Raw genomic sequence first — 19,372 nt, forward strand, 5'->3', positions numbered from 1 at the left:
TATATATATATATATATATATATATATATATAGGGGCAGGATCAATGGGGAAGTAACCAATCGGGGGGAAGCGGGTGAAGCAAAAAATTATTTTTTTTTCATTTTTTTTTGAATTTTTTTTTTCCGGCATCAAGATCACACAAAAATATGAACATTTAGAAGAGACACTTCGTGATGAATGTTATTATTTAGGCGGAAAAACGATCGACAAAAATAACATTCAAGATAATATTGTTCGTGAAGAATATGAACGTTTTTTTCCATGTTTTGTGAAGTAAAATTTAGCCCGATTTAGAGTTTAGGGTTTAGGGTTTGGTGTTTTGGGTTTATTCCATAAACCCAAAACACTAAACCCTAAACCCTAAACCCTAAACTCTAAACCGTTCGTGTTAAAAACTCAATCTAAATCCTAAATCTAAACCCTAAATCTAAACCCTAAACTCTAAATTTCTAAACCCTAATATCTAAACCCTAATATCTAAACCCCAATAGCTAAAACCTCAAAATACGCTCGAAAAACACGATAATTGTTATATATTACTTCTTCGGGCGATTTCCCGCCAAAATAAAAATATTTATCACAAAGTGTCTCTACTAAATATTCATATTTTCATCTCATCTATAATGTTCGTGAACAATGTTTTTTCAAAAAACGAAAAAAAAAAGTTTTTGCTTCCCCCCGCTTCCCCCCGAATGGTTACTTCCCTCTTGATCCTACCACTATATATATATATATATATATATATATATATATATACACACACACACACACAAAAATAAGTTTTATGTATAGATCAATATGTAATGACATCAAACGAATCTACGTATAAGTTCGTGAATCACGTGACACTACTAGTTTGAAATTTTTTAGTAGAAAACTATCCTATAAATTCTATATAACACCACTAAATTTAACTATAGAACCCATATATTTTTTAAATTTATAGTTTTTCCTTTAAAGTGTATAGAATAACACAAAATTTAACTACTCGAACCCGATATATTTTTGAAATTTTGAAGGTAAACTATCACTAAAATAGCATTCGCATATAATTAGTACTGAAAAAAATTTCGAAACCCTATTTACTCATAATTCTGGAATCTCCACTAACGTCAAGTAACACTAAGAAAAATATTAAAAATACCATCATTAATAAAGCAAAAAATATATATCCTAAATTAAATTCTTTTTTTTTTCTTTTCTATTTGGTGAAAAACAAGAATATATAAATAAATTGAAGAATAATTCATCAAAACAATGAAAAGTTGAAGCGATTAAAGGAGAGCTACTTTACAACTTTACCAACTCAATATATTCGAGCAAGAGTTTGTATAATAAAATGCACCCCCTTTGTTCTCTATCTTGTTCTGTTCACCTTTGGATCCATCACTTTTCCCCTTTCATTTTCTCTACTCAAATCGTACTTTCTCCTTATAGATTATTGTAACCCTTTGTTTTTGTTCTTCTTCACTTGATTAATAGTAATATGGCATCTGCAATCACAGAAGTTGATCACTTACGAATCCCACTTCAAAAGATACTAGATGCAACCAACAACTTTTCTGATAAAAATATCATCGGGAAAGGTGATTTTGGTAAAGTTTACAGAGGGAAACTTGAGCATGACGGAAAGATGATTAAAATTGCTGCTCGGAGGTTAGATCCTAAAAATAGGCGCGGAGACGTCGAGTTCTGGACTGAGGTTTCTACGCTTTCTACTTTTTCTGGTTTGCAGGTGGATTATTTTATAGTCAAAATGATTGGATTCTGTGACGAAAAAGGCGAGAAGATCATCATAAACCATCGTTATCCCAAGGGAAGTCTGTCACGATATATAAGCGACCCGTTAACACTGGATATGAGCCAGAGATTGGATATTGCTGAAAACGTTTGCTGGGCAGTACACGGTATTCATAAAAAGTTGAAAGATGATTATATTATACACCGTAATATTAACAGCTCCACAATTTTATTAGATGGGAAATGGGAGCCTAGGTTATCTGGATTTGAATATTCCATCAAACATTCAAAAGAACGAATGAATGAAGTTGTGAATTCGGAACCTATTGGCACACGCGGGTATATAGACCCCGCCATTGAGAAGTATGGAGGTGTGAATCACAAGTCGGATATCTACTCACTTGGCGTCGTTATATTCGAATTGTTGTGTGGGAGGAAAGCATTTGAAGAGAATACGTTGTTAGCTCCACTCGCAAAATTTCATTATGAAAACGGAACATTGAAGGATATAATTCATCCTGATTTATGGAATCAATTGACTCCCAAACCATTCCAAGTCTTTTCAGAAGCAGCGTATTCTTGCTTACACGAGGATCCATCACTACGCCCACATGCGATGAAACTTTTGGGGCAATTTACAAAAGTAGAGCTATTACAAGTAAGACGTCCTTTAGTTTATGTTATTTTTTATTTTCTTTCAATAAAACGCTTTGAATTGAATAATATATAATATAATATAATATAATATAATATAATATAATAATAATATATTATTTCACCCTCACATTATATTATATTATATTACATCTTTTACATTTACACTATTTGAAAAGTAAAAGTTTACGCAAACAAAAAATGTGCTTTAAATCAAGTCTACGCAAACAAAAGATGTGCTTTAAATCAAGTCTACGCAAACAAAAGATGTGCTTTAAATCAACAATCTAACAATTTACCTTTACAATTTACATTTACATTTACATTTACATTTACAATATATTCAATAGAATGTACAATTTTACTATTCACTCCATTATAATATTAATTTAATGGCATTTTGGTCTTCTTGCTCTATTAGATATTTCTAGAACACACTTTTAACTACAGCTTCCAGACCTCTTCACTTCACCCTCATCAATTTTAATGGCATTTTGGTCTTCTTGCTCTATTAGATATTTCTAGAACACACTTTTAACTACAGCTTCCAGACCTCTTCACTTCACCCTCATCAATTTCTAAAAGACAAAATTATGTAGCACTATTCATCACTAGTAATCAGCGGTATTTTCGTCATTTCACTTTTTTTTTATCTCCAACGATAAAAGAAACCAAGGTTGCAAAAGACGCGATACGGGGTTGAGACGGTCGGGTCCTAAAAGGGTCGAGACGGGGTCGAGACGGAGGTCTAGACGGATGTTGACTAACGTTGACTTTTAAATAAAAATGTTATATATTATATATATATTGTACATTACATTATTCCAAACATAAGCATTTCACACATGTTTAAATATTTCAATATTTCAAACACAAAAAAAGGAACCCTAAGTAATAGCACAGCGTTTAATTTAAAAAAAAAATAACTTGAAAAAAATCAGAAAAACCCGTTTTTTCCCGTCTCGGACCGTGTTTGACCGTGTTTTGACCGTTTTTTGGCCGATTTTCGTTTTTTCAAACGTTTTATGTATAAACGGGACGGGACACTCCAAAATCAGTCTACACCCCCGTTTTTTCCGTTTTTTACAACACTGAAAGAAACAACTTTCGTAAAAGAATCAACACTTCAATGTTACCAAAAGATGTCGAAAAAAATTCTTTTTACAAAAAAATCAACTATTCTTCCTCAACGATAAAAGTGACAACTTTCATAAAAGGAACAACCATTCAATGCTACCAAAAGATGTCGAAAAACATTTTTTTTACAAAATAGATCAACTAACTTTAAAAAAAAAGAACGCTAAAAGAAGCAACTTTCACAAAAAGAACAACCCTTCAATGTTAGATGTCGGAAAAAATTCTTTTTTACAAAATAGATCAAGATTTTATTTTTAACTCGCATTTAAAACGGAGACCCCGGCGCGAAGCGAGGGCTCCACAACTAGTTATACTTAATTGCAACAAAAAAAAGAAGTTTATATACAAATTTGATTCGAAAAGGATGATAAAATTTTGATTGAAGTATCACTTAAATCATAATCAAAATTGCATTTTATCCCAATATTCATGTGCAAATTGTCCATAAGAGAACATAATCAGACAAAATTTCGCAATTGAGGGTATCGGAACAAGTTTCTCGTTTCTCTACCCAAAAGTATGTTAACTGCACGATACGGCAAAAATAAGGACATACTGTTTAATTTTGCAAGTTAGGTGTTGTCATAACTAAATGAAGTTATGATACTTCAGTTTGAGTGTTTATATTTTTCATACAAGCTACCATCAATTTATATGTGTGTATTTTAGAGTCGGAGTTAAGTATGCTTGTCCATTTATTTCCATAATTTTCTATAATTTATGCTGCATGACTTATTATTACTTTTTTAATATAAACTAGTTGTGGAGCTCTCGCTTCGCGCCGGGGGCTCCGTTTTAAATGCGAGTTAAAAATAAAATCTTGATCTATTTTGTAAAAAAGAATTTTTTTCGACATCTAACATTGAAGGGTTATTCTTTTTGTGAAAGTTGCTTCTTTTAGCGTTCTTTTTTTTTAAAGTTAGTTGATCTATTTTGTAAAAAAAATGTTTTTCGACATCTTTTGGTAGCATTGAAGGGTTGTTCCTTTTATGAAAGTTGTCACTTTTATCGTTGAGGAAGAATAGTTGATTTTTTTGTAAAAAGAATTTTTTTCGACATCTTTTGGTAACATTGAAGGGTTGATTCTTTTACGAAAGTTGTTTCTTTTATCGTTGGAGATAAAAAAAAAAAGAAGTGAAATGACGAAAATACCGCTGATTACTATTGATGAATAGTGCTACATGAGGGTGAAGTGAAGAGTCTGGAAGCTGTAGTTAAAAGTGTGTTCTAGAAATATCTAATAGAGCAAAAAGATCAAAATACCATTAAGTTAATATTATAATGGAATGAATAGTAAAGTTGTACATTCTATTGAATATATTGTAAATGTAAATAATATTCCAATTTCGATATTTCGTGTATAACACAATCAACTAATATTTGTTCTTATATTTTTATTTTTAAAGTTGAAAAAGCGTATCATGCTTATGGTTTGTAGATAATAATAATAATAATAATAATAATAATAATAATAATAATAATAATAATAATAATAATAATAATAATAATAATAATAATAATAATAATAATAATGTGATTTTGGAGTTTTTAGACTATTTGTAGTGGTTATGGGCGTGAGTTGGTGGTGTGAGTTTTTTTTTGCACTATTTTGATGATTATGATGTGTGAGTTTTTTGTGTGGAGTGTTGGTGGTGTGGGTTTAGTGTGGGTTTTAGTGTGTGTTAGGAGTGTTGTGATGATGTGGTAAAATATAATTGAGTTAAAATTCGATATTAAAATTTGCAATACCGTAACTTTATAACTTTCGATGCTGATATGCCAGCTTTTTATTCATCCATGCCGACATGTAATTAGTACAATTAATCTTATTTTAATTACAATTATCAATTTAATTAATGTTATTATCAACGTATTTGACCTAGCAATTTGAAATGGATAGTAAACTCCCTAAACAACTTTCAAACCGTAACTTTAATTTTTTTTCGTAAGTTTTCAACTCTATACATTAAATTTGTAATACCGTAACTTTTTCTATTTTTTATATCGATATTTATATACTAATATGAACTGCAAATTAAATTTTTCTACACGATTTACTACACATGTGCAATTAATTTTATTTATTTAATTAATTAATTATTATTGATTAATAATGAATGACCCACAAGTGTTCTCACAAATATTTAATGTGACAATGTTATCATTTGAAAAAACACACACACACACACACACACACACACACACACATATATATATATATATATATATATATATATATATATATATATATATATATATATATATATATATATATATATAAGCAACAAAGTACACTTCTTTATTGTCACCCTTAGATTAATCCATGATTAACACCACTTTTAAAATTTGTCAACACCGCGGACTCAAAAACACACAATAATATGGAGTAATTGTTCAAAAAAATTAATTAATTTTGCACGATTATTTTACCCACCGTGCAATGCACGGGCAGTCAAAACAATATCTATCTATACATATATATAAACCAAAAACATTTTTGCTTAGGTGTCATTTTGTTATTAAATTCAATTAATTATTAATTATAATTTAATATATACACATAGATTTACATATATATGTATAGATTACAGATTATATAAATTATAATATTACTCCATATTTTCAAATCGGTAGTCAAAGATCTCTTTCCAAATTCGCCTCATGATACGCATAAAAATGAAATTTATGGAATCCATTTACAGTTTTTAGATATAAATTATCAATTGTATTTGAAAGTTATGGAGAAATAAAAAACTCAAATATTCCCTATATCGTTTCTATCTTTATTGCCTTTTTATATTTATATAATAAATCATATATTACCCCGTAAATATTATCCGAGTAAGAAAATAATCAACATCTACATTTTAAGTATTGAAATTGTTTATACTGTATATTTAATATAATGACATGTGATAAATATATATATATATATATATATATATATATATATATATATATATATATATATATATATATATATATATATATATATATATATATATATATATATATATATATATATATATGCTTTATACAAGAGTTATTATATAATGATAACATATAACAAATATAATATATAATTAAAAAGATATTAATGGTGAGTAATAAAAAAAATTGTAGACGTTAAGTTACTAATGTCACGACCCTATTTTTTCCGTTTGTTATTTAACGTCCGTTAATTGTTATACGTGCCACATCATTTCTATGACTTATATTATTATTTTAGTAATAATATATTATTTATTATGTGTTATAAGAATATTTGTATTCGTATTTAAAGTTGTACGTTTCTACGTGTCGTGGATTTCTATCCGGCGAATCTTTTCGGTTTTCAAACCAACGGTCAGACTTTTGAGATTTTTGAATCCAAATTATTTTAATTATGATATTTTTATATCATATGATTATATAGAGTATTTATATATTTTATTTTTCGCGAGTGCGTTATTCCTCCGAAGATTTAATCGCGTAACAGTGTTTTCGCGAACCGGGCTTCGTTTGAACTTTCGGGCCAAATCAGAAGATCAATTAATAAAGTTTGAGAAGTGAGGCCCACTCCCCATGGACAAATAGGCTGAATTACTCCCCATGGCCCATCCATTTCAAAAAATGCACTTACATTTCATTTTGCATCTCATTTGGTCATTTTTCATTTTTCAAACCCTAGCAAAAAGCTCTATATTCTTCTCCTCCCTACTAGGCCGAATTCTACCTCTCCCTAATCATTATTTTGGCCATCTACAATCATCATACAAATATTCATCATCTCTCAAAATTAATTGCATAAACGGATTCTCCTTTTCGCGATCTACAAGCTTCATCTTCTTGATTCTTGATTAGGGTATAATCACAAACCCTAGCTTTTTCATTTTAATCTATTTTTACTTATTATGATCTTATTTTGATGCTATAGTAATTGTATGTTTGTTGTATTGTTGATTTGATGCGTAGAAATGCTCGATTATGTATGTTTTCGGTTTGATCAAAAGTGGACAGCAGCCTTTTTGTTTAAAATCAGTAAACTTAACAGTGGTTTTTTGTTAAATAAAGTGTTTAGATGAGTTTCTCTCATCAAGACAATAATTTTAGGCTTTGGATTCATATCATTTCGAGTTTCGGATCAAAAGTTATGCTTGATTTAGTGTTTTGATGAAATTAAAATGTAAAAACGAATATGATCAGTTTGGGTCCGACTTTGTGACCATTTGTGGAGCCTCTAGGGTGTACCATTGGGTTAGGATAGGTGATTGGACGAACATTCATGTTCGGGTCATCGAAATCCGAGCCACGGATCACCCGGAATGGCTAAAACAAGATTTAAAACGGATTAATGAATATGCTTGGCTAATGGCTGTAGGTCACGACTTATGAACTGACCCTAGGATATTCTTGAGTGTCCTAAGGTGTCGGGTTAGTTTGTTAGACGAAGATATATATAAAATTCGTCAAAAAGCGACACCCGAGGCTCAAGTTATGACCCGACGAACTTTTAATTAAACTTATGGTTATGAAGTTGAACCTTATGTTATAAATAATGATTTGCATTATAATTAAATTACTTATGATATAAAAGTAATTAATTTTAATTAAGACTTATGATACATATTTACTATATCATTTAATAATTACCTTATGATTTAATTATTCATATAATTAAACTTATGATTTATAATACATTTATTGTTAATGAAAAATACTTATGATAAGTATTAAACTTATGTTATGAGATTATTATATCAAGACTTATAATAAAGATTAATTATTTATTTATTTATTATAAGACTTAGTTATTATTTAATTATAATACAATTTAATTATTAAATACTTATGGTTTAATAATTATATTAAAATACTTATGATATGATTAATAATTCATTATTAATTAATAATACTTATGATATGATTAAAAATTTATTATTAATTAATAATACTTATGTTATGATTAATATTTAATTAATTAATTAAATACTTATGTTATATCTATAATATCATTTAAACTTATGTTAACTTGATAATTCATTTTAATTTAACTAAACTTATGATATGACATGGTTATACAAATATGACTTTAAATAACATTATAACTTATATTATTAATATAATTTACACTTTAATTTCAATGTTGACTAGGTTTGACCAAGGTTGACTTTTGAGTTGACTTTCGGTTGACTTTGACTGTCAGTTGACTTTTCTAATTAAGGAAACTTTCCTAAAGTAGAAACTTTTCTAAATTAGAAACTTTCTAAAAATAGAAACTTTCCTAAAGTAGAAACTTTTCTAAATTAGAAACTTTCTAAAAATAGAAACTTTCTAAAAATAGAAAGTACTTGTTATACGTTGTCCCGATCATACCGAATCATACCGAGTGATGATCTATGCTTATTTGCAACAAGTACTATAGCTATCATACTAAGACTTGACCTAAGTTAGTTATTTATATCGACCTGCTTTATTTATAGGTCGGCGTTGTGGTCATTCTTGATCACTTTATCTTTTGATGCTCGCACTACTGTGTTGTTGCTTCATTTACGTTAAGGTGAGTTATAGTCCCATTTTTCTATTTTAAATCTTTTGGGATGAGAATACATGCAATTTATTTTACATATTGGACACAAGTGGAATTTGATTTAAATTATTCATTGTGAGTCGAACGAAAATATTCCCTAATCTGGTAATTTTAATCACTGGTTTCTACTGGTGAACGCGAATCCTATAGATAGATCTATCGGGCTTGACAGCCCTATTTCGTGCTAGTCGCGCTAGCAGTTACAGACGGAATGTATCAGTACTTCGTATTTTGGAAGATACACCTGTTCAGTGTATATTTTTATATTGGTTTTGTTAAGGGTATGGAGTTGTTAAGTGATTACCAGGTGGCTCACGGGTTAATGGAATAATGTTTTATATGTTTTCGAGCATATAATTTTGTGGTCCAAAATGAGTCTTTATGTTTTCAAACATAAATGTTTAAGGTTTAAATTAAATATTGTTTGCAATGTTAAACCTATAATTCACTCAACATTTTTGTTGACAGTTTACTCACATGTTTTATTCTCAGGTTCATGATTGATTGCTTCCGCTGTGCTTAGAGAGTCTGCATATTTATGATGACAGCTTTTGTTAAACGTTAACTTGCATTCTATTTTGATACATTAAATTGTGGGTGTTTGTTGACTTTGTTTTGGTCAACTTTTGGTTAAGTATATGTATGATTTTTCTAAACTTACATATTTTGGTAGGTTTCCTTTATAGGAAATCATTTTTAAATAAAGAATGCAAGGTTATTTACTAAATACATTTAGAGTTATGATCAAGCCGTGGGACCAAGATAACGATGGTCGTCAAGTGTACTCTGACGGGTCGTTAAAGTTGGTATCAGAGCCTTGGTTGTAGGGAATTAGGCTGCATTGATGTCGTTACCCGAGTCCATAGGGTGCACTAGTGAGTCTAGTCTACAGCCCGACCTATAGCGTATTATTATATGTGGTTATTTGTATCCTATAGGTAGGTATATTGTTACCATACATACATCTCTTCTATCTTCTGATTTCGGGAGGAACTCCCATTCCAATTAAATGTATCCTCTAACTCTTATGAGAGTTTATCTTTTATAAGAACACCTCGGTTAGTGAAACCGAGGGATGTCATTCTTGACTTCTGGAATTCTCGACATTTCTATGTCATCTATTATGATTATGTATATAACGTTTGAGTTATATTACGCGAGATGTCATTCTTGACTTCTAAAGGCTCGGCATTTCAATGTCAGCTATTATGTTTAGGTATATAACATTCTTGTTATATTACGTGCCTTTGTGCCGTTGTGGCTTTGTGCTTTGGGTTGCGAACCAAAAACGTCATTCTTGACATTTAAAGATTCTTGATACTTCAAAGATATTTTTATGTCATCGTTACTCTTATTCATTACTTTTGATGTTTTTGTCTCTTTGTGCTATCCTTAGCACACTGTTTAAGAAATCGTTCTAAAGAAAATTGTGTTAAAATTCGAGGTTGACCACGTGTCCTGACCTTATGTAGTGCTATTGGAATGGAACTATGAATTAGTGAAATATAATGGCGTCTGGCCAACGGGATTATATTACGTTAATTCATATAGAAATTTCAATATTGTGACATGAGGAATAGAAAGCGAGTCAAAGAAAATTTTTACACCACTCATTCAGAAATTCCAATGTTACTACATGAGTAAGGAAAATACTCATTTTCTTATTTGTTGATATACGAGAAACTCGTTTTAACCAAACTACCTATCTCATGGTTTATCCTTCATACCTTACTTGTTAGCAACAGCTTCGCACATGAACAGTTTTGGCCCAAGGACTTATGTCCTGGTAATAGTCAAAACAACATTTAACTCATTGGTTTTCATGACCTCGTAACATTTGTTGGTCAAATTTCGCACGACGATTCAAGTCCTTCACTCGATCTTCTATGATCTTACTTCAACTCGTAACCTCTGAAATACGAATACCCTGCTTATCATCAGAATTTTTACACATTTGTTTAATTGGGCGGTCCTCATGAGATTTATGGACAAATAGAAGTAAGATTTTCTGTCATGTATGCAATTTATAAAATCACATATGTACGTATAAAATCAAATAAATAAATTTACCTTAACTTATTTTGGTTAGTACATACTTAATTATACGTTCAAAATTATTTTAAAACCACTCCTTTATTGAGTTGTTTAACCGAGTCAAATTGTTTTATATAAAATGGTACACTTTGTACATACTTCTAAATTTACTAAGAACTTCGTTCTGTTTATGTTTTCACATCAAACGTTTAAATTTTTTTTCAAAGCTTCATTGATTGATTATATTAAAAATTTCGCAATTACTATACCATGTGTTTGGGTCACAGTTCTTCTTGTCCTGTGTTTAAGGATAAAACTTACCATTAAGTCCATTGATAAAAACTCTTACGCCAATTTGGATGGTGGTTTTATAAAATTTGTTGAAAAGTCTTTGCGCTCATTAAATTTTCCCTCTTATGGTTGGACATGGCCGAAACGCGGACAGATAAATCAATTTTCTGAGGTACACTCGGTGGTCGCCCTATTATAGAAAAGACACTGGGTGGGTTTCTACCCCAACTGTTGTTATAGTTGGTATCATGGATATATATTACACTAGAATGTTTGAGAAGTTTCTACTCTCAATATTCAAGGCTAAACGCAACACCCTCGTAAACATCAATCCTAGGATTCAATACTTTGAGGTGCACGAAATCATTTTTGGAGATTCATCTCACCTGGAGTCGACCATTCTTTATAACCCATGATTCACGTTTCTGTTCATCCGCACATAAATATAAGAATAAGGATGAATCCTAGATTGCCTCGCTTATTGTGCAAGGAAGTTCACTCTCGTTGAAAGATCACACCTTTCATACGTCTTCCTTTCGGAAATGTAATGAAAATTTACTTTGAAGTCCATGATCCTCGTTATCCCCTTTGAAGGAATTGCCTTAAACATCTATACCACTGATATGACTACTCTATATATTTCTTCCTTCGTTGGTTGCAACTGTATCTCATTCGTCCTAGTTCGTCCCTTTAGGAAGCCCCTGTTTTGTTTGTTAAGAAGAAAGATGGTTCGTTCCGATTGTGTATTGATTATCGCGAGTTGAACAAGCTTACTGATAAGAATCGTTACCCCCTTTCGAGAATTGATGATCTGTTTGACCAGCTTCAAGGTTCGTCCATTTATTCTGAGATCGATCTTCATTTTGGTTATCACCAATAGCGCGTTAAAGAAACTGATATTCCAAAAACTGCTTTCCGAACCCGTTATGGTCTCTACGAATTTCTGGTTATGCCATTCAGATTGACTAACGCACCTGCAGTGTTCATGAACCTCATGAACCGTGTGTGTAGCCCTTATCTGGATACATTCGTTATCGTTTACATCAATGATATCCTTATCTATTCCAAGAGTGATCAAGAGCACGAAGAGCATTTGTGATTAGTGCTTGATTTGTTAAGAAAAGAAGAGCTGTATGCTAAATTTTTCTAAGTGTGCGTTCTGGTTGAAAGAAGTTCAATTCCTTGGGCACATTATTAGTAAACACGGAATTCAAGTTGATCCTGCCAAGATTGAGGCAATTGAGAAATGGGAAACTCCGAAGACTCCTACTCAGATTCGTTAGTTCCTAGGTTTGGCAGGCTATTATAGAAGGTTCATTCAAGATTTTTCACGAGTAGCGAAACCTCTGACTGCTCTAACGCATAAGGGGAAGAACTACGAGGGGAAGAGTGAATAAGAGTCTGCTTTCCAAACTCTAAAGAAGAAGTTAACTCCCGCTCCGATATTATCACTACCTGAGAATAATGACGATTTTGTTATCTATTGTGACGCTTCGTGTCAGGGCTTTGGTTGTGTTTTGATGCAGCGAAAGAAAGTCATTGCTTACGCGTCACGTCAGTTGAAGAATCATGAACAGAATTATACAACCCATGATTTAGAATTGGGAGCTGTTGTGTTCGCCCTCAAGATTTGGAGACATTACTTATGTGGGGTCAAATGTACATTGTACACTGATCACAAAAGTCTTCAACATATCTTTGATCAAAAACAGTTGAATATGAGACAACGAAGATGGGTTGAATTGTTGAATGATTATGATTTTAAACTCCTTTATCATCTCGGAAAAGCCAATATTGTGGTTGATGCTTTAAGTCGAAAAGAGAGTTGAACCTCGTAGGTTTAGAGCCTTGAATATGACTATTTGAACAAACCTCGCATGGCAGATTCTTGCGGCACAACAAGAAGCCTTGAAGGAGGAGAATTTTGCAAACGCAAAGATGAGAGGCTTGGGTAAACAGTTAGAAGTACGAGAAGAAGGTACTCGGTATTTTGCGGGACGTCTTTGGGTTCCGAAATTTGGTGATTTGCGACAACTTGTTTTAGATGAAGCTCATAAGTCTAGGTACTCTATCCACCCTGGTTCAGGGAAGATATATCATGATCTTAAGGAGTTATATTGGTGGCCTAACTTGAAAGCTGATGTGGCTACTTACGTGGCTAAGTGTTTGACTTGTGCTAAAGTTAAAGCTGAACATCAAAAACCGTCCGGACTTCTGGTACAACCTGAGATTCCCGAGTGGAAGTGGGAAGGTATTACAATGGATTTTATTACGAAGTTACCGAGAGTTGTGGGTGGTTATGATACCATTTGGGTGATTGTTGACCGACTCACAAAGTCAGCTCATTTCTTGCCGATTATATATATATATATATATATATATATATATATATATATATATATATATATATATATATATATATGTGTGTGTGTGTGTGTGTGTATATATATATATATATATATATATATCGTTTGTATCTGAAGGAAATTATTTCAGGACATGGTGTTCCTGTATCTATCATTTCAGACCGAGACAGTCGATTCACATCGAGGTTTTGGCAGTCTCTACAGGAAGCTTTGGGAACAAAGTTGGATATGAGCACCGCTTATCATCCACAGACGGATGGTCAGAGTGAAAGGACCATTCAAACGTTAGAGCACATGTTGCGAACGTGCGTGATTGATTTTGGTAATGGGTGGGATAGATATTTGCCACTGGCTGAATTTTCTTATAATAACAACTATCATGCAAGTATTAAAGCCGCACTATTTGAAGCTCTGTATGGTAGGAAGTGTAGGTCTCTTATCTGTTGGAATGAGGTTGGGGATGCTCAACTCACAGGCCCAGAGATTATTCATGAGACTACCCAGAAGATCGTACAGATTAAAGAAATGTTAAGAACCGCCAGGAGTCAGCAAAAGAGTTATGCAGATGTTCGAAGAAAAGATTTAGAATTTCAAGTTGGAGACTGTGTCATGTTGAAGGTATCACCTTAGAAAAGTATGGTACGTTTTGGTAAGAGGGGAAAGTTACGTCCTCGATTTGTTGGACCGTTTGAGATTACTGAGAGAGTTGGACCCGTGGCTTACCGTTTGAAATTGCCACAAGAACTTAGCGCTGTTCATGATGTTTTTCATGTATCTAATCTGAAGAAGTGTTTGGCTGAGGCCGATGAAACCATTCCTCTTGATGAACTTCATGTTGATAAACAACTCCATTTTATTGAGGAACCTGTTGAAATTATGGATCGAGAAGTTGGATCAAAACGTGTAAGTTGGCAGGGACACGCTAACCCTGTGTGGCGTAGCACCCACCAATCCCACCCCGAAAGAGACCTGTGCCGGCAAAGTACCTCCTCCCAGGTACCACAGTGACGGCAAGGCGATTTTTACCCCAGCTAGCTAGACCCCCGAAAACACTTCACAAATTTCCCCCCGGAGGGAGAAATAATTCCATGCGGGGCGCCCAGACTGAGAATCGAACTTGCGCCTTACTTGGATCAAAGCTTCCCCCACTGTGGGCCCAGGGATCAAAGGCATCGGGTACCACTGAGCTATAAGCTCGTTGGTATGGATCGAGAAGTTAAGACGCTCAAGCAGAGTAAAATTTCTATCGTCCGAGTTAGATGGAACGCTAGATGCGGGCTCGAGTTCACTTGGGAACGTGAATATCAGATGAAGCAGAAGTACCCGCATTTGTTCTCAGATGGCGAGTCAACCCCTGCACCTACTTAAATTTCGGGACGAAATTTCCGTTACGTTAAGTTACTAATGTCACGACCCTACTTTTTCCGTTATCTTTTACCGTTTGTTATTTAACGTCCGTTAATTGTTATACGTGCCACATCATTTCTATGACTTATATTATTTATTATGTGTTATATGAATATTTGTATTCGTATTTAAAGTTGTACGTTTCTACGCGTCGTGGATTTCTATTCGGCGAATCTTTTCGATTTTCAAACCAACGGTCAGACTTTTGAGATTTTTGAATCCAAATTATTTTAATTATGATATTTTTATATCATATGATTATATATATATATATATATATATATATATACATATATATATATATATATATATATATATATATATATATATATATATATATATATATATATAGTATTTATATATTTTATTTTTCGCGAGTGCGTTATTCCTCCGAAGATTTAATCGCGTAACAGTGTTTTCGAGAACCGGGCTTCGTTTGAACTTTCGGGCCAAATCAGAAGATCAATTAATAAAGTTTGAGAAGTGGGGCCCACTCCCCATGGCCAAATAGGCTGAATTACTCCCCATGGCCCATCCATTTCAAAAATATGCACTTACATTTCATTTTGCATCTCATTTAGTCATTTTTCATTTTTCAAACCCTAGCAAAAAGCTCTCTATTCTTCTCCTCCCTACTAGGCCTTCTACCTCTCCCTAATCAGTATTTTGGCCATCTACAATCATCATACAAATATTCATCATCTCTCAAAATTAATTGCATAAACGGATTCTCCTTTTCGCGATCTACAAGCTTCATCTTCTTGATTCTTGATTAGGTTATAATCACAAACCCTAGATATATCATTTCAATCTATTTTTACTGATTATGATCTTATTTTGATGCTATAGTAATTGTATGTTGTTGTATTGTTGATTTGATGCGTAGAAATGCTCGATTATGTATGTTTTCGGTTTGATCAAAAGTGAACAGCAGCCTTTTTGTTTAAAATCAGTAAACTTAACAGTGGTTTTTGGTTAAATAAAGTGTTTAGATGAGTTCCTCTCATCAAGACAATAATTTTAGGCTTTGGATTCATATCATTTCGAGTTTCGGATCAAAAGTTATGCTTGATTTAGTGTTTTGATGAAATTAAAATGTAAAAACGAATATGATCAGTTGGGGTTCGACTTTGTGACCATTTGTGGAGCCTCTAGGGTGTACCATTGGGTTAGGATAGGTGATTGGACGAACATTCATGTTCGGGTCATCGAAATCCGAGCCACGGATCACCCGAAATGGCTAAAACAAGATTTAAAACGGATTAATGAATATGCTTGGCTAATGGCCGTAGGTCACGACTTATGAACTGACCCTAGGATATTCTTGAGTGTTCTAAGGTGTCGGGTTAGTTTGTTAGATGAGGATATATATAAAATTCGTCAAAAAGCGACACCCGAGGCTCAAGTTATGACCCGACGAACTTTTAATTAAACTTATGGTTATGAAATTGAACCTTATGTTATAAATAATGATTTGCAATATAATTAAATTACTTATGATAAAAAAGTAATTAATTTTAGTTAAGACTTATGATATATATTTACTATATCATTTAATAATTACCTTATGATTTAATTATTCATATAATTAAACTTATGATTTATAATACATTTATTATTAATGAAAAATACTTATGATAAGTATTAAACTTATGTTATGAGATTATTATATCAAGACTTGTAATACAGATTAATTATTTATTTATTTATTATAAGACTTAGTTATTATTTAATTATAATACAATTTAATTATTAAATACTTATGGTTTAATAATTATATTAAAATACTTATGATATGATTAATAATTCATTATTAATTAATAATACTTGTGATATGATTAAAAATTTATTATTAATTAATAATACTTATGATTAATATTTAATTAATTAATTAAATACTTATGTTATATCTATAATATCATTTAAACTTATGTTAACTTGATAATTCATTTTAATTTAACTAAACTTATGATATGACATGGTTATACAAATATGACTTTAAATAACATTATAACTTATATTATTAATATAATTTACACTTTAATTTCAATGTTGACTAGGTTTGACCAAGGTTGACTTTTGAGTTGACTTTCGGTTGACTTTGACTGTCAGTTGACTTTTGTTGACTTTTCTAATTAAGGAAACTTTCCTAAGTTAAAAACCTTCCAAAAATAGAAACTTTCTAAAAATAGAAACTTTCCAAAAATAGAACTTTTCTAAAAATAGAAACTTTCCTAAAATAGAAACTTTTCTAAATTAGAAACTTTCTAAAAATAGAAACTATCCAAAAATAGAAACTTTCTAAAAATAAAAACTTTCCTAAAATAGAAACTTTCTAAAAATAGAAAGTACGTGTTATACGCTGTCCCGATCATACCGAATCATACCGAGTGATGATCTATGCTTATTTGCAACAAGTACTATAGTTATCATACTAAGACTTGACCTAAGTTAGTTATTTATATCGACCTGCTTTATTTATAGGTCGGCATTGTGGTCATTCTTGATCACTTTATCTTTTGCTGTTCGCACTACTGTGTTGTTGCTTCATTTATGTTAAGGTGAGTTATAGTCCCATTTTTCTATTTTAAATCTTTTGGGATGAGAATACATGCGATTTATTTTACATATTGGACACAAGTGGAATTTGGTTTAAATTATTCATTGTGAGTCGAACGAAAATATTCCCTAATCTGGTAATTTTAATCACTGGTTTCTACTTGTGAACGCGAATCCTATGGATAGATCTATCGGGCCTGACAGCCCCATTTCGTGCTAGTCGCGCTAGCAGTTACAGACGGAATGTATTAGTACTTCGTATTTTAGAAGATACACATGTTCAGTGTATATTTTTATATTGGTTTTGTTAAGGGTATGGAGTTGTTAAGTGATTACCAGGTGGCTCACGGGTTAATGGGATAATGTTTTATATATTTTCAAGCATATAATCCAAAATGAGTCTTTATGTTTTCAAACATAAATGTTATAAGGTTTAAATTAAATATTGTTTGCAATGTTAAACCTATAATTCACTCAACATTTTTGTTGACAGTTTACTCGCATGTTTTATTCTCAGGTTCATGATTGATTGCTTCCGCTGTACTTAGAGAGTCTGCATATTTATGATGACAGCTTTTATTAAACATTAACTTGCATTCTATTTTGATACATTAAATTGTGGGTGTTTGTTGACTTTGTTTTGGTCAACTTTTGGTTAAGTATTTATGTATGGTTTTTCTAAACTTACATATTTTGGTAGGTTTCCTTTATAGGAAATCATTTTTAAATAAAGAATGCAAGGTTATTTATTAAATACATTTAGAGTTATGATCAAGCCGTGGGACCAAGATAACGATGGTCGTCAAGTGTACTCTGACGGGTCATTAAAACTAACACCACACAAAACCACTTCTAAAATTTGTCAACATCACGGGCTCTTAAACTCAAAAGAACTTTTAAAATTTGTCAACATCACGAGCACTTAAACTCAAAAGAATAATTGTTTGAAAAAATCAGTTAATTTTGTACGATTATTTTACCCGCTCGTGAAACGCACGGGTTCTAACGTTTTATTTACTTTCACTATTTACATACTTAAATGATATAATTTGTTACGATTTTTGCACGGCTTTTTACTCACCCTTGCATAGCACGAGCTCTAAAACCTAGTATATCTATACATTATATAAAGCACGTGATGATAATCTTACGTGTCAACTCCTCATTAATTTCTGTCACGTGTCAATTCCTCGTTTACTCTTGCCACGTGTCACTCTATCAGTTATTTCCATATATTAATTGAATTATTAGATTTTCGAATTTAATTTAATATACAGATTTCATTACCTATAATATTATATTATCGTATAATAATATATTAATATTAACTATAGATGTTATAATTCTATTAATAATAATAATATTATACATCATATTATTATTATAAAGATTTTTAAATGGTTATAAATAAAACTATTTTAAACGATGCATTTATTTAATATAAATATTGGTAATATTTTTATATATAAATGGTCTTATATATTTAAAACTATTTACAATATTTTTAGAGATATATCTTTATTAACATTATAATATTATTTATGAATGATATTTTTACATAATATAAAGGTAATTTATAGTTTGCGCATAAATTTAAAAATTACCTTAATATAA

General features: G+C 31.4%; 1 protein-coding gene across 3 annotated transcripts; it reads left to right on the plus strand.

The window, feature by feature from the left end:
• Positions 1 to 1,352: 1,352 nt before the first annotated feature.
• On the plus strand, positions 1,353 to 18,383 carry LOC139877653 (probable receptor-like protein kinase At5g59700). 3 transcript variants are annotated; one of them, XM_071865080.1, is made up of 3 exons: positions 1,353 to 2,399; positions 17,684 to 17,760; positions 18,276 to 18,380. In XM_071865080.1, the coding sequence occupies exons 1-3, from the start codon at positions 1,488 to 1,490 to the stop codon at positions 18,304 to 18,306; spliced, it is 1,020 nt and encodes a 339-aa protein (XP_071721181.1). In that variant the 5' UTR covers positions 1,353 to 1,487; the 3' UTR covers positions 18,307 to 18,380. The 3 variants fall into 3 exon arrangements, with proteins under 3 accessions (XP_071721181.1, XP_071721182.1, XP_071721183.1); XM_071865081.1 differs by lacking the exon at positions 17,684 to 17,760 and having other exon boundaries at positions 18,276 to 18,383; XM_071865082.1 differs by lacking the exons at positions 17,684 to 17,760; positions 18,276 to 18,380 and adding an exon at positions 9,594 to 9,722.
• Positions 18,384 to 19,372: the final 989 nt, after the last annotated feature.

The sequence above is a fragment of the Rutidosis leptorrhynchoides genome, chromosome 11 (genome assembly GCF_046630445.1).
Source record: "Rutidosis leptorrhynchoides isolate AG116_Rl617_1_P2 chromosome 11, CSIRO_AGI_Rlap_v1, whole genome shotgun sequence".
NCBI classification, from domain to species: domain Eukaryota; kingdom Viridiplantae; phylum Streptophyta; class Magnoliopsida; order Asterales; family Asteraceae; genus Rutidosis; species Rutidosis leptorrhynchoides.

Excerpts from the sequence above, each read along its gene's own strand:
- LOC139877653 (XM_071865080.1), top strand. The coding sequence starts at position 1,488 with ATGGCATCTGCAATCACAGAAGTTGATCACTTACGAATCCCACTTCAA. Across the intron at positions 2,400-17,683 it reads CAAAAGTAGAGCTATTACAA|GTCGGCATTGTGGTCATTCT; the intron begins GTAAGACGTCCT and ends CTTTATTTATAG. Across the intron at positions 17,761-18,275 it reads GTTGCTTCATTTATGTTAAG|GTTCATGATTGATTGCTTCC; the intron begins GTGAGTTATAGT and ends TTTTATTCTCAG.